At 36.7% G+C, this 17104-nt stretch overlaps 1 protein-coding gene across 5 annotated transcripts in view; it reads right to left on the reverse strand.

The window, feature by feature from the left end:
* Window positions 1-17104, reverse strand: part of BDP1 (B double prime 1, subunit of RNA polymerase III transcription initiation factor IIIB) — an 88365-nt gene that overhangs the window by 67139 nt on the left and 4122 nt on the right. For all 5 annotated transcript variants that reach the window (XM_033429977.2, XM_033429975.2, XM_033429973.2 and 2 more), the window contains exons 3-8: window positions 16325-16434; window positions 15037-15096; window positions 13198-13326; window positions 11340-11473; window positions 10268-10362; window positions 1554-1608 (exon numbers count right to left, since the gene is read on the reverse strand). In XM_033429977.2, coding sequence (XP_033285868.1) covers window positions 1554-1608; window positions 10268-10362; window positions 11340-11473; window positions 13198-13326; window positions 15037-15096; window positions 16325-16434 — 583 coding nt within the window. The remainder of the gene's footprint in view (window positions 1-1553; window positions 1609-10267; window positions 10363-11339; window positions 11474-13197; window positions 13327-15036; window positions 15097-16324; window positions 16435-17104) is intronic.

Here is a 17104-nt window from a genome sequence, read left to right on the forward strand (position 1 = left end):
ATCAAACAGTGAATTTTAAAGGTTCTATTATAATGGTTTTAACAATGGCTCCACACCCCGTAAAGACTGTTTATAGATTTATGGACTCTTTTCTGATTATAATGCATTAAACATAACGAAAAGTTTCAAGACCACTTCTCTAAAATGGAGAGGGTTGAGGACTAAAATATTCCAGATCTTCCAGAAGCCATTCCTAGAAGTGGTTTTCCTGAGGACTCAATACCACATTTGTAAGGTATAGGGTCCACTCATCCACCTTTGTGTCTACTCATAAAATAAATGTACATGCTATACAATCTAAGTACTTCTCTTTAGAATTTTTTTCTAAGATTAGCACTATGGCAAATGAACACTGAACACACCTATTAATCATGAAACATTGGTAATTATATTCCAAACAAAGAATACAGGAACTACCCTAAATAGTACATTTAATTCTGTTTTTCTTTACAGATCCCTTGATGTAGTTCTCTGGACTTAAAAAGAAACAACGTTCATTTTAATGAGGCTATTAGTTAAAAGCTGAAAGTTATACATCATTTCTTCAAATCAGGTCTAAATTCAAACGTCACCCTTCAGGCACTTCCTGGTGGCACAGTGGTTAAGAATCTGCCTGCCAATGCAGGGGACACGGGTTCGAGCCCTGGTCTGGGAAGATCCCACATGCTGCGGAGCAGCTAAGCCCGTGCGCCACAACTACTGAGCCTGTGCTCTAGAGCCCACAAGCCACAACTACTGAGCCTGCGAGCCACAACTACTGAAGCCCATGCACCTAGAGCCCATGCTCCGCAACAAGAGAAGCGACGGCAGTAAGACGCCAGCACACTGCAACAAAGAGTAGCCCCCACTCGCCGCAACTAGAGAAAAGCCCGTGCGCAGCATCGAAGATCCAATGCAGCCAAAAATAAATAAATAAAAATAGATTTATTTAAAAAAAAAAAAATCACGTCTTCAGACAGAACTTCCCTTAATACCCAATCTAAACACCCACCCCCTAACTCCCTCTTTTTTCTTCTTAGAAATTAATCACTATCTGAAATTATCCTGCTTACCAATTATATTCCTCCTCCACCCAATTAGACTTAAGGCTCTAAAAGCAGGATTCTCCATCTGCCCTGTTCACCATGATATCCTCAATGCCAACAACAGTGACTAGCACACAGCAGGTGGTCTGTATTACTGACTGAATGACAGACTTACCACAGTAGGTAAGGAATCATCTATAGTGTAATATCTCCCAGAAACAATTAACCTCTTCTTCAGTACAGTTCCCCCAGAATGAAGAGCACTTAGAAATAGTATCTTCAGTTCCCCTAATTTCTTGGACTCAGAACTCTGCTTACTTGCTTCTTGATGTTTTATCTATTCCCTTGCCTATAGATCTATATGAACTGCCAGACCTGAACTGCTAAAGAGAAAAATTTCCAGTCTTACTCTTCCTATGACAATATAGGGATGAAACAAATCTAAAACACACTGGAACCAAAGACAAAACATTGGTCATTTTTTAGAATCTCCAAATGATTCCTTGTGAAAGAGGTCTTAATACTTACGGAATGCTTTGTCTATTCTCCATCCATTTGTTTTCTCTTCACGTTTAAATTTATTCTGTTAACAAAACAAAACAAAAACTCTTTGGTAATTTTCTCCCATTAAACAAGTGCAGATTATGTCTTAAAAAAAGCATCAAAATAAAATTCTTATAATAACATATGATTCTCTAATAAATGTCTTTGCTAATAGGCGAGTTACTTAAACCCTTAGCTTTTAAAAAATAGAAATGAAAGATTTATACTGAGCTCTGTGTTCCTCCTTATGATCAATAACATGAATTAGCAATGAAAACTGGATTTACAGAGGATAGAAAAAAAAATAAAGTCAACTAGCGTGGAAACAGATCAAACAGTAATCAATTAAGCTAACCAGTATTAACTCTTTAAAAACTAGTATATTCATATCAAGTTAAACCTCTTACATTATTATTCTGTTTTTAATGGCATGGAGGGGAAACTGTAAAGAAACAACTAAGCAAAATTTTGAAGCAGGCCAAGTTTATGTTTAGAAACTTCTTTATATTAAGAACATTTCCTCATGCTTTTCTGAGCACCAAAGAGCCCCATTCCCAATTCCACTCCAGATTACCTCCTTTAAGATGGAGATGGTTAAGGTTTAGGGTTCAATGCATCCTAAGGTCATTAGAAAGTCTGAGGGCATACACATACACAAACACACCCTGCAGGAGGGAATGATCAGCCAATCTCTCCCTTCTACAGATCAGTGGTCTGAAAGCTTTTATTAAAAATACAAAAATTGTTTTATTGAAAAAAAAGAGAGAAAAATCACACAAAATAAAAAACCTCTTCACGGCCCCGTTCTTCCCTCCAAAAGAAACTACCCACTAACCTGACTTTATATTTTTTTATTAATTAATTAATTTATTTATTTATTTATTTATTGGTTGTGTTGGGTCTTTGTTGCTGCGCACAGGCTTTTTCTAGTTGCCGCGAGTGGGGGCTACTCTTCGCTGCAGTGCACGGGCTTCTCCTTGTGGTGGCTTCTTTTGTCGCGGAGCACAGGCTCTAGGCGCTCCAGCTTCAGTAGTTGCAGCACGTGGGCTCAGTAGTTGTGGCTCACAGGCTCTAGAGCACAGGCTCAGTAGTTGTGGCACACAGGCTTACTTGCTCCGTGGCATGTGGGATCTTCCCAGACCAGGGATCGAACCAGGGACACAGTCCCCTGCATTGGCAGGTGGATTCTTAACCATTGCGCCACCAGGGAGGTCCTAACCTGACTTTAAAGCAATCACTTTCTTACATTTCCTCACTGTTTATCATCCAAGCGTACATCCTTAAGCTCTATAGTTTAGCCTTTCCTATTTTTTTAAAACTTCATGTGACTAACATCTTTCAACCTACAGATTATCCCTCTATTCCATTCTTTATTTTTCCTCATAAAACTTATTACCAAGTAGTATAGAAGTTTTCAAGGAGGATCATCTTTCTCCCTTAAAAGATCATATTATTCTTTAAACATTTCCTCAAAAGTTAACAAAAGTCAGGTCCACATGTAACAAAAGTCACATAAAAAGTGACAGACTACAATTACTAAATTAAACATCCTGAGAGAAATAACAGTAGGCTTTAGGCATTATTCAATTCTAAAACATTGCTACATCATATTTTACTTAATTGAGAATATAATCCAGAACAAGTTAAAATATTTTTGAAGAATGTATTGATGTTCATCATTTTTTTTTTCTGGCCACCCCACACAGCTTGTGAGATCTTAGTTCCCAGACCAGGGATCAAATCCAGGCCCTAGCAGTGAAAGTGCAGAATTCTAAGCAGTGGACCACCAGGGAATTCCCTGATATTAATCATTGAATTCATAGGCAGGAACCACTGTAGGCCAAATTCCACAATTATAAAATAAATCCCATAATTTCCATCTCTGGCCCTGACAAAAACTGGTAACGAGCTTTTTCCACATATCCAACCCAACGTAAATAATTTTAACACCAAACAAAATAAATGCATCAACTATTTTCAAGCACTAGACAATAGGCAGAGCAAGACTACAATCCCACAATCCCAGACAGAAGGGAAACACAAAAGATGTACCAACGTTGACACTGGCTGTCTACCTGGGCGAAATTTCCTAACCAATGAAAGAGAGAAAAAGGCCAAACAGAGAACAGAGATCCTACTGAGCTGAGGAAGTAGATAATCTTTAGGGGCAGGGTTCTACAGAGAAGAGAGCTATTTAAAGAGGAGTCTCACAAGCCTGGTAGAAGTATCCCATAGGCTGTTGGTCTGGGTTCCATATGCCCAGAGCATAAGCTCTAGTGGAGAACAGCTACTACAGGGACAGGAGCAAAAAGAAGATACTAGAGGTCACGTAACATAGTGAGATGACAGGGTTCTTCCCACATGAATGGAAAGATTTTGTTAACATCCAAACATTCACCTCAGACACCAGAACAACCACTACTTAGAGACAGGGATCACACCCTAGAGTAGCCTTTCTCAATTGAGGTTCTAGCATGAGAATTAAGCCCTAATGCCCTAAGGGATATACTACATGTAATGAATCACCTTCTTTCCTGTACACCTAGAATGGTGTAATATGACCACCCTTAGAAAAAATTAGAAAACAGTAACACAAATTATTTTCTGTAGTTCAGATGAGAAACCTAGAGTAAGGACCAGTCTTAATAAAGCCTAAATCAAGCCTTGGGAAGAAGAAGGAGAGTTGGCAATATATTAACTGCCTTCTAGAACTAAACACTCTTTAAAGGAAAAAAATACAAAATAAAAACAAACATAATCCAGACACTGTGCAACATATCCACAATGTCCAACATGCAACTGAAAAAAAAAATCCACAAGACATGAGAAAAGACAGGAAAATGGGATGCAGTCAAGGAAATGAAGAGTCAACAGAAACAGATCCCAATATGACCCTGATGTTGAAATTAGCAGACGAGAAAGTTAAAGCACCTGTTATATGTTCAAGGATTTGAAGGAAAATATGGTATAAGCAGATACAGAAATCTTAGCAGAGGAATGGAAACTAAGAAAAATAACCAAGGTGAAATCACAGAAATGAAAGGTATAATATCAGAAATGAAACATTCACTGAATGGGCTTAACAGCAGACTGAAGATAGCAGAAGACAGGATCAGTGAACTTATAAACATGATACCAGAAACTAACCAAACTGAAATAAAGAAAAAAGACTGGGAAAAAAAATGGACAGAGCTTTGGTAATCTGTAGTACAATGTCATGCAAACTAACACAGCTAAGCGGAGTACTAGAAGCAGAGAACAAAGCAGAAAAAACATTTTAAAAAACAACTCTTGGGCAAATCATAAACAAACTGCTGAACACCAAAGTTAAAGAAAAAATCTTGAAAGCAGTCATAGAAAAGCAATTCATATATATGTATAACTGAATCACTCTGCTGTACAGCAGAAATTAACACAACACTGCAAAGCAACTATACTTGAATAAAATAAATTAAAAAAAAAAAAGAAAACTGGGCTTCCCTGGTGGCGCAGTGGTTGAGAGTCTGCCTGCTGATGCAGGGGACACAGGTTCGTGCCCCGGTCCGGGAGGATCCCACATGCCTCAGAGCGGCTGGGCCCATGAGCCATGGCCGCTGAGCCTGTGCATCCAGAGCCTGTGCTCCGCAACGGGAGAGGCCACAGCAGTGAGAGGCCCGCGTACCGCAAAAAAAAAAAAAGAAAAAAAAAGAAAACCTTAAAAACAAAAAAGAAAAGCAATTCATGACATGAATGACATGAGTGATGGCTGACTTTTCATCAGAAACACTGGAGGCCAGTGGACAATGGAATGACATTTTAAAAGCACTGAAAGGAAAAACTATCCAACCAGACTTGTATACCTAACAAAAATGAGACTAAAAAAAGTCTTTCAGAAAAATGAAAGCTGAAAGAATTTTTCAACAACAGATAGGGTATTCAGAACTACAAGGAGTGAAAAGCATCAGAAATGGTAAACATGTGGCTAAATATTAAAGACTACAGTTGACTCTTGAACAACCTAACTTTGAACTGTGTGGATCCACTTAAATATGTGAATTTTTTTCAATAGTAAATACTACAGTACTACACAATCCGAGTTTGGCTGAATCCATGGATATGTAACTGCAGATACAGAGGAATCACAGATATGAAAGGCCAACTATAAGTTACACTCAGATTTTTCACTGCAAGGAGGATCGACACTCCTAACCCCTGCATTATTCAAGGGTTAACTGTAGTTTCTTTAATCTACTAAATTTCCGTTAAAAACAAAAGACTCTCTAAGCTAAAATAAGTTCATGGGTAGTGGGGTTTATAAGTAGAAGTAAAACATGTAATAGAATGAAGGATGGAAGGTAAATAGAATTCTTCTTCTAAGAGGATATTATGTAAAGAGTAAAAAAGTACAACAGAAATAAAATACTAAAAAAATTTGATTAACCCCATTTAAAGCAGGAAAAGATGAGTAAAAAACTGATGGAATGAATGGGAAATAGTGAGATGGTAGACTTAAACAGAGCCATATCAATTATCACATTAAACATAAATGAACTAAGTTTGTTAACAGAAATGTAAAACAGACATTTTGTTTTATTTTTATCAGGGGCAACATAAGAATACAATGAACATTTCCTGTAGATACAATGAACCTATCTACAAAACAGAAACAGACTCATAGACATAGAGAACAGACTTGTGGTTGCCTGGGGGGTTGGAGGGTGGGGAGAGGGATGGACTAGGAGTCTGGGGTTGGTAGATGCAAACTACTACATTTAGAATGGATAAACAACAAGGTCCTACTGTATAGCACAGGGATCTATATTCAATATCCTGTGATAATAAACCATAATGGAACAGAATATAAAAAAAGAATGTCTCTATGTGTAACTGAGTCACTGCTGTACAGCAAAGATTGGCACAGCATTGTAAATCAACTATACTTTAATTTAAAAAATAAAAATAAATGATCTGTGCCAAAAAAGAAAAGAAAAGGAAAGAAAAAAATGGATCAATCTAAAGAGAGAAACACAAATCTGTAACTGTGGTTAGATGTGTCAACTCTTCTCTCAGTAACTGACAGAACTAGATGACCCCACACCCAACAACTGCAGAACATACATTCATTTCAAGTGCACACTGACCAAGGTGAGAGTATGATAGGCTTTATTTATTTATTTTTTGGGGCCATGCGGTGTGTCATGTGGGATCTTATAACCCGACCAGGGATCGAACCCACACCCCCTGCAGTGGAAGTGCAGAATCTTAACCACTGGACCGCCAAAGAAGTGCCGCAAGTATGATAGGTTTTAAAATAAATCTCAACAAATTTCAAAAAGCTTGAAATCTTACAGATTATGTCCTTTGACATTCAGAATGTCAAAGAAACAATAACAGTAAGATATTTAGAAATGTCCCAATGTTGGAAATTAAACACACTTCTAAACAATTGACATGTCAAGGAAGAAATCACAAGGGAAGGACTTCCCTGGTGGCTCAGTGGTTAAGAATCCACCTGCCAATGCAGGGGACACAGGTTCAAGCCCTGGCCGGGGAAGATCCCACATGCCGTGGAGCAACTAAGCCCATGCGCCACAACTGCTGAGCCCATGTGCCTGGACCCCATGCCCTGCAACAAGAGAAGCCACCGCAATGAGAAGCAGGTGCACTGCAACGAAGAGTAGCTCCCACTCGACACAACTCGAGAAAGCCCACACGCAGCAACGAAGACCCAATGCAGCCAAAAATAAATTAGTTAATTAATTAAAATTTAAAAAAAAAAGAAATCATAAGGGCAACTAGAAAATATTTTTAACAGAATGATAATGAAAACAGTGTATCAATATTATGGGATATATTTACAGCTTAGATGAAAATGTATAGCTTTAAATGTCTACATTAAAAAAGAAGGGTTTAAAATCTATGTTCTAAGTTTTCATCTAAGGAAGCTAGAAAAAACCAGAGAAAATTAAACCCAAAGTAAATACAGGCATACCTTGAGGATATTGCAGGTTCAGTTCCAGACCACTGCAATAAAGTGAATATCGCAATAAAGTAAGTCACACAGGTTTTTTTTTTCTTTTTTTTTGGTTTCCCAGTGCACACAAGAGTTACATTTACATTACAGTGAAGTAGTCTATTAAGTGTACAATAGCATTATGTCTAAAAAAAGCAATGTACATACTTAATTAAAAAATATTTTATTGTTAAAAAATGCTAACCATCATCTGACAATGCAGATGGTTTGCCACAAACCTTCAATTTGTAAAAAAAAAACGCAGTATCTGTGACGTGCAATAAAACGAGGTATGCCTGAAGAATGAAAGAAATGCTAAAGAGTTTTTTAAAAACCAATGAAAACACACAAACAATTGAAAACTTAACATAGCTAAAAGCTGGCTCATTAAAAGACTTTTGGAAGTCAAAAACCTTTAGCAAGACAAGAAAAAAGAAAAGAGAAAGAAAAATCATTAATCAATATCACTATAAATCCTACAAACATTAAAATAGTAAGTGAATAGTATGAAATTTTTATGCCTATAAATTCAACAACTTAGCATCTAAACTGACACAAGAAGAAACTAAAACTATAAATACCCCTATATGTATTAAAGAAACTGCATTTATAATCAAAACTCTTCCTCCAAAGGAAACCATAGGCCCAGATGGTTTCACTGGTAAATTCTATCAAACATTAAAAGCAGGAATAATACTAATCTTAAACAAATTTTCTCAGATAACAAGAGGGAACACTTTCTAACTCATTTTCTATGACCACCATAACCTTGGTACCAAAAACACAAAGACACTAAAAGAAAATTATGAACCAATACTCTCATGAACAAAGATGCAAAAAATCCTCAAGAAAATATAACAAAAATCAGCAACATATAAAAAGAAGAATACAGTATGACTAATTGGGATTTATCACAAGAATACAAGGTTGGTTCAAAATTTGAAAATCAAGGACTTCCCTGGTGGCGCAGTGGTTAAGGATCCGCCTGCCAGTGCAGGGGGACATGGGTTCGAGCCCTGGTCCGGGAAGATCCCACATGCCACGGAGCAACTAAGCCCGTGAGCCACAACTACTGAGCCCATATGCCACAACTACTGAAGCCCGCGCGCCTAGAGCCCGTGCTCCGCAACAAGAGAAGCCACCACAATGAGAAGCCTGCGCACCGCAACGAAGAGTAGCCCCCACTCACCGTAACTAGAGAAAGCCCATGCATAGCAACGAAGACCCAACACAGCCAAAAATAAAATGAATAAATTTTTTTTAAAAAATTGAAAATCGATGTAATTCACTAGTCCATTTTTACTTTTCTATACTTTGCCCAAAGACCTGCTGGGACCACACAAAACTTTTAATGGAAGAGTCTAAACTGCTTCTAAAAGAAATAGTCTACTGACAAACTTATCATTAGTCACATCTGAGGGCTCCCCTATACGATCAACTTCTAGCCTTCACAGAACTTTAACATTCTGTTCTCCTTATATCAGAGATCAACATTTGAAAAGGAACATAAAGAATATAAAAAATCCCTCATCTTTTGCAGAAATAGAATGACTATTACACTGTAGACTGGTTCCCAGTAAATCAGTCCATGCCTAGTCTAGTTCAAGAAAAAAAAAATCTTTCTTAATGGTCCCTTTAATTAATGAAAGAAAAAGCCCATGGTTAGATAAAAATCTCACTATGAATTAGAAATGCACTAGAGCAACATGGTGTGCACTCAAATGCACTCCAACCCAGGAAACTTGTAATGAAGTTTCTCAGCAAAAGGAACTATAAGATAGAGAAAGATCATTCTTTTAGGCATATTAAAGCACTAATTGATTAACATCATTGCTGTTGTTAATAGTATCACTGGAAAAAAGAAAAATAGTATCACTGGTTGCCCCCAAAGTTAAGGTGGCCTAGGAAAGCAACGGTTAGACCAGATATTGAGAACTATATAACTCAGCATGTTCTCTTCCTAGGAAATTCAGAGATATATTTTGTGTTCAAAATATACCCTTAACCCAAAAGTTCTGGTACATTTATCTACCTTTTTCATTACCTAACTCTTCTTTTATCTTAGTTTCACTGGCTTTATTGGTACTCCCTCAAATCCATTTTAGAAATAGGAAGATATAAATAAGAAAGTATAATACTGAGGTTAAAGAGATTGTACTCATTTTATTTTATTATTTTTTAAAATTTATCTATTTATTTGTTTCTTTTATTTTTGGTTGTGTTGGGTCTTCGTTGCTGCACGCCGGCTTTCTCTAGTTGTGGTGAGCAGGGGCTACTCTTTGTTGCAGTGCACAGGCTTCTCATTGCAGTGGCTTCTCTTGTTGCGGAGCACAGGCTCTAGGCATGCAGGATTCAGTAGTTGTGGCACGTGGGCTCAGTAGTTGTGGCTTGCAGGCTCTAGAGCGCAGGCTCAGTAGTTGTGGCACACGGGCTTACTTGCTCCGCGGCATGTGGGATCTTCCCAGGCCAGGGCTCGAACCTGTGTCCCTTGCATTGGCAGGCGGATTCTTAACCACTGCGCCACCGGGGAAGCCCTGTACTCATTTTAGAATTGAGAAATACTACATTACTTTTTGAGCTATAAAGAAGGACAGATATACCAAAAACACAGTAGTGAAAAAGGATGGACTGAGATTTCAACCAAAAGTTAAAAAAATAGTAATTTTTAGTCTCTTTTCGATCAACAAACATAATGGGTTTACTTTACCTTAATTTCTATCCTTGCTCTGTGAGGAAAAAGCTGTCCAATCATAGAAAAGTCAGTTCCTACCATGCTGATGGCTAAGAAAAACATATCTGTTTCTGTAAAAGTAAAAGATTTAGAAAGACTGAGAATAATCTTCTAAATATTTCAGAGGAAAAAAATCTTACCTAAGTATATATTTTGAGTTAAAAATAAATTTGACAGTACTTAAGTTTTTTATTAAAGTCCAGTAAATCTTTTATCATAGAAATATATATCTACATACACGTACATAGACATATCTCAATTTTACTGCAAGGAACCTCATGGAACTATAAACACCTTCTTTAAACTTTTATGTAGAAACATGGTTTAAGAAATTTGCATGTTCAAACCAAAGCAGCTGGAATTTTTAAAAAGACATTCTGCCTATCTGGTCTCAAGTGCCTTGAAGAAAACTGTCAGTCATAACCAGTATAATACTGCTGCTATGTAGGCAACTAAGACATTCTAAGTAGTATGTGAAAGAAAGTAGCTAGAAAAATACACAAGAAACTGCTAATAGAAGTAAAATCAAGAGAACAGGATTGGGGAAGTCAAAGAAGTGAATCTTTCTTTTCATTCTGTATTATTCTGTTGTGTCTGAATTTTTTCCCAAAATAAACTGTATTATTTTTATAATAAAAGTAAACAGCTTGCAATAGGTAATATATACTTTTCTAACTGTGTACTTTTTATCATTAAGACTGTGTTACACAATACTGAGGTAGAACATTATTAGGAGCATTAAAAATATTGTTCATTTTTCATTAAAATGGTATTTGTTGTACAGGGATTTGACAAAGAATATTCCAGCCAAAATGACCATAAAGCTAACTCCTCAAAAGATTTCTAAGATAAAGTCAGAGGTATAGTCCCATCATGGGGGGCAGGGGAAAGGTGCCAATAAAATTAGCTAGAGAAAAAAATTTGCTAGTTTGTTTTTTTTTTGTTTTGTTTTTACTTAGGGGAGACCTGGTTTAATTCAGAAACCGAGAAAATAATTCACCTTATTTCCAATAAATAATCTACACAATTTAAAATGAAAATCAGTTACCTTTATTTGACCATGGTTTAGAGTAATAGTTTTTCCTAAAGCTGGAGTATGTAGTTGTAGAACCACGCTCAAATATGGGGTCATTTTCCTCAACAACACAGGGGCCTTTGGTCCTTAAAACTTCTACAGTTAAACTGAAAAACAAGTAAGGAAACAAACAGTGAGATTTTAATAGCTATATTTTGAAATTTACCATGGTAAAATCATATCAAAAGTATAATATACATTTGAAGTATGCATATTTTCCAAGAATCTGCAGATTTTCACTCTAGGAAGCAAAAAGAAATGTCAACTTTTTTTCAAAATCCTTAACAGCAATATAAAATTTACAAAATATCTTTAGGCCACCTAAATAATTGTTTTTTACTGACTTCTGCATGCCCCCTATATTTAATATATATTATCTTATCATGCAATACCCAACAGGGGATACTGCGAAATATAAGCATTTTATATTTACATTTTATATTCCTGCACACAAAGCAGTTAAATATGCTTTTAAGAATTTAATTACCAATAAAATCATCATCACCAAATAGTGGAAACAATATGCAAAAACAATTATCATTAATAGCATTACATTTACGTTTATCATAGAATTTACATAGTATAAAACAATTTATTACTAATAAAACTGTCAGAAGACTTTCCATCCCTCTTTTTTATTTCCTTACTAATTTAACTTTTTTTATTTTTAAAAATATTTATTTGGGGCTTCCCTTGTGGCACAGTGGTTGAGAGTCCTCCTGCCAATACAGGGGACATGGGTTCGATCCCTGGTCCGGGAGGATCCTGCATGCTGCGGAACAACTAGGCCCGTGCACCACAACTACTGAGCCTGTGCTCTAGAACCCATAAGGCACAACTACTGAGCCCACGGGCCGCAACCACTGAAGCCCGCACGCCTAGAGCCCACACACCTAGAGCCCGTGCTCTGCAACGAGAGAAGCCACCATGGTGAGAGGCCCACGCACCGCAGCAGGGAGCGGCCCCCGCTCGCCACAACTAGAGAAAGCCTGTGTGCAGCAACAAAGGCCCAATACAGCCAAAAACAAATAAATAAATTTATAAATTAAAATATTTATTTATTTGGCTGCACCAGGTCTTAGTTGCAGCACACAGATCTTCGTACCCTCGAACGGGATCTTTAGTTGTGGCACGCAGGAATCTTTTAGTTGCGGCACGCAGGATCTAGTTTCCCGACCAGGGATCGAACCTGGGCCCCCTGCATTGGGAGCACGGAGTCTTAACTGCTGGTCCACTAGGGAAGTCCCTTATCTTCTTTTTTTAAAAACACACATAAGAAAAAAAAAAAAAAAAAAACCACATTGGAAAGACAACTAAATTCCACAATGCCAAATTTGAGAAATTTAATGTTATAACTAAGAAATTAAGCCAGAAAGTCAATTACAAATCATAAAATATGTTAAACCTATGTTTCATTGTATTTTCAATAGTTAACACCACACACCAGAATATGGTATTAGTTAATAATACATAGCTTGAATATTGACATCAAGGCTGAGTCAATCTTCAAAATATATTCTCAGTGGAGGACATCATGTGATTAGTTCAATAGCTCATCTCAATTACCAGTAAAATTAGTAAAACAATGGTAGTAGGTTAGTGGGTGGCAGGTCAGTAGTACCATCTTCTCATATAAAGGACAGCATTATAAAAATTTCTGAAAATTATAAATGAATGTAACCCATCTTTCTATTTATAACATCCATTATGCAAATATAAACATTAGAGTCTAAGTGACAGTGACAAATACAGAAACTCAATGTCTCTCATTAGACAAAGCTCATTTGTTCTCATAAAACCACAATCTATCTCTCTCTCTTTTTTAACTTACCTTTCTTCATCCAAAATAATAGAACCATCTTCTGCCACTTTTACTCGAGGAACCAGCAATGGCCCATCATCCATCTCCTCTTCTATTTCTTCATTATCTTCACCATCAGGAGTACTCTTACCTTCTTGCCTACCAAATGTAAAGGTAGGTTAATTCATACAGCTATGAGAAATATTCCCTGAACATTATGAACTTCTAAAACAAATTACTGCACTTTCAACCTTCTAGCTATTTCCCACCTTCCCTATAACCTAATTGAAAATACTATGTGTTGTTAAGGCCATGGTTATAAGATTTTCTCAAATTTTATCTAGTAGCATTTAATAGGAGTCTTTACTCTATTAAAGAGAAATAAATGCTCATCTTTTCTATCTCAATAGAGTATAAGAGTAAACCATCCAATAGTATGGAATTAACAAAAATAACCCTTACAGCATTAGTTTCCAGATCATGTTATTACCTCTTCAGAACAACCCTTGGGGGTTAGTTTTTCATGCCCATTTGTAACTTGGAGAAGATAAATTACTTTTGCTCTAGATTACACAACAGTGAGAACAGACCAAGAAGCCAAACAGTTTTCCAAATAATGACTCCAAATTCCATATACTTTCCATTCAATTACATTATCTCCTTAAGGTCTTATTGAAAGAAACATAACCTATAAATCTGTAAAAACATAACCTATTTCTGAAGCTTGTGAGTTCTGCTTTAAAACAATGTGGATTCTAAGAAAGGGTAATCATTACAGGGAATTTCCTGGCAGTCCAGTGGTTAGAACTTGGCGCTTTCACTGTCGTGGCCCGGGTTCAATCCCTGATTGGGGAACTAAGATCCGGCAAGCCACACGGTGTGGGAAAAAAAAAAAAAAAGAGTAATCATTACTTAATGATTGTTACTTAAAGCAACAACCAGAAAGTCCCAATGTTTCTGCTAATTTTCCACAATTCCCTACCTTGAATTACAAGTCTACAATAACTTCCTAGGAGGTCTCTTGGAGGGATTTCTTAGGAATAAACTAATATATGACAGTGAAGGCTTGAACACAAAAAGAGACTCTCTAACTGGCATCAAAACTATACCTACTGAAAAAACAAAAAACAAAAAACAAAACTATACCTACTGAAGGAAAGTGTATACAAAATGCTTAAAAAAAAGAAAAGGAAGGGGAAAGGAGAAAGGAAAGAAAAAGGAGGAAATAGAAAAAAACTATATGTTTGCTTGGATAGACATAGACTAGAATTAGAAAGATAAGTTAAAAATGTGGTAACATTTGTGGCCTCCAGGAAGACGGACTAGACGGCAGAAAAACAAAGTTGGAAAACTTTTCTCAGTACACTTTTGTTCCTTTTGAATTTTGTACCATGTGAATATTATTATTCTGAAACAAAACCCTTTTTAATTCTAAACGCTTTAATTTAAAATCATAACTCTATTTATACATGTAATATACAAGGAGTGTGAGGCTTTTATGTTGACTTAAATCAAGCAGTAACTTTTATTCTTGTGATTCCATTTAAAAATTCCTATCACGTGTAATTTAACTAAAACAGGAAGCATCATTTGTTTTTTTTGTTTTTTTTTTTGTGGTACGCGGGCCTCTCACTGCTGTGGCCTCTCCCATTGCAGAGCACAGGCTCCGGACGCGCAGGCTCAGCGGCCATGGCTCACGGGCCCAGCCGCTCCGCGGCATGTGGGATCCTCCCAGACCGGGGCACGAACCCGCGTTCCCTTCATCGGCAGGCAGACCCTCAACCACTGCGCCACCAGGGAAGCCCTGATTTCATTTTTTTTTTTAATTTACCCATAACAGAATATATTCAAAACAGATGAGATGCTTACTCTCTTGTCTGGACTGGTGTCAATGATTTTTCAGTTTTCTTTTCTTGTTCCAGTGAAGAACTATTAAACACAAGTCAAAACATACCTTTTAATAAATAAGTAATTTACATTTTGTCAATTCTATCTTAGGAAGAAGCAAATAATTTTAACTTGCAATTTTTTTATGATATACCATAACACTACCATTAATGATGGTATGGTCCAACACTCCATTTTTCAGTCAAAAACTTTTGTCATCAATATAAATAATTTGTTAGGCCCTAAGTAGGGAATACTCTTCCCTCTAATTCCTCAGTGAAGGCATGAAACAACCTAAGTGGCTTGTTTCCAACTCCTAGATGTCAAACAACTCAAAACCTAGGTTTCTGGCTCTTCTCTTAACTAAGCCAAAGATGTACTGAGCCTGAAAAAGACTACACTGAAAATATGCCATTACTCCTACATCCACCTGCTACACCATCAACAACACAGTGAGGAGATTTATTATAAACTCTCTGCCTCCCCAGGCTAACTTTGACTAAAGAAGCTTTGTTCTTGGAGGATTTGTTAATCAAATGTCACTGTATTTAATGAGAAGGTAGGATATAAAAATAAGATCACCCCTTTAGATCACCTTATAGTATGTAAGAAATGTAAATGGCAAACTTGATTAGAGAAAAGTTGTTTAGTTGGTTTTACTGCATCTCAGTAATAAAACAAAAGAAAATTTTTTTTAATCTCAGAGGTAAAGGGCATCTTTACCATCCTAAGAAAACAGTTACTTGAAATAGCACTAATTTTTTTTGTTTGTTTTTTTGGTTTTTTTGCCTGTATTGGGTCTTCATTGCTGTGTGCGGGCTTTTTCTAGTTGCAGCGAGTGGGGGCTACTCTTCATTGTGGTGCGCGGGCTTCTCACTGCAGTGGCTTCTCTTGTTGCGGAGCACGGGCTCTAGGCACATGGGCTTCTCTTGTTGTGGCTCACGGGCTCTGAGGCGCAGGCTCACGGGCTCTGGGGCGCAGGCTCATTTGTGGCACACAGGCTTAGCTGCTCCGCGGCATGTGGGATCTTCCTGGACCAGGGATCGAACCTGTGTCCCCTGCATTGGCAGGCGGATTCTTAACCACTGAGCCACAGGGAAGTCCGAAATAGCACTAATTTTTGTTATAAAATTCTTATCCAAAGGACATCATATGTGCTATAAATTTTGTCAACATGTTGTTGGAAAACATGAAACCATACTTTAAAAGTGATACTTACTTAAATCACTATATACTCAAAGAAAGTAAAATAGAAATAAAGTTTACTTACGTCATTGGATTGTTATTTGGCAGGTAATATATGAAGTCTCTCATAGTCATTTTGGACCGATCTGGTGGCCTCTGACTTTCATTTACAGCATATTTGTTTTTCCATTGCTTCTAGATACACAAACACACAGAGATACACTTCTATAAATATATAAGAATTTTAGGGGAATTCCCTGGCAGTCCAAAATAATAAAAATATTATTTTAAAAAATAAAAATAATAAAAATAATAAAAATAAAAATAAATTTTAAAAAATTTTAAAAAAGAATTTTACATGTATATATTTAAGTATACAGCCTACTGCTGTATTCATTGCAAATGCTTGAAGATTATTCCTATCACAATTATGCTTAATTTGAGGAAAAAATTTATAAACTTATATTAAAAAGCTGTAGCACATAAAGGAATTTTAAAACACTAAAGTGACTGGGACTTGGGACTTCCCTGGCGGTCCAGTCGTTAGGACTCCAGGCTTCCACTGCAGGGGGCTTGGGTTCGATCCCTGGTCAGGTAACTAAGATCCCGTGTGCCACGTGGCACAGCTAAAAAATAATAAATAAATAAATAAAGTGACTGGGACTGCATAAAAGCTCAATGTATAAAATCATGCTTACTGATGCTGACTAACTACAATAGTGTACTGAAAATTTATATATAGCTTTTATTTGCCCTGTAGTGAGTTGGAATTCTGTATATTTTATAAAAATCTTGAAGCAAATGTTTAATTTTTAATTCCCCCAAATAAATCTAACTAAGCAGATTCTAAAAAACAGAGAACATT

This window comes from Orcinus orca, chromosome 3, assembly GCF_937001465.1.
Source record: "Orcinus orca chromosome 3, mOrcOrc1.1, whole genome shotgun sequence".
Taxonomy (NCBI): Eukaryota; Metazoa; Chordata; class Mammalia; order Artiodactyla; family Delphinidae; genus Orcinus; species Orcinus orca.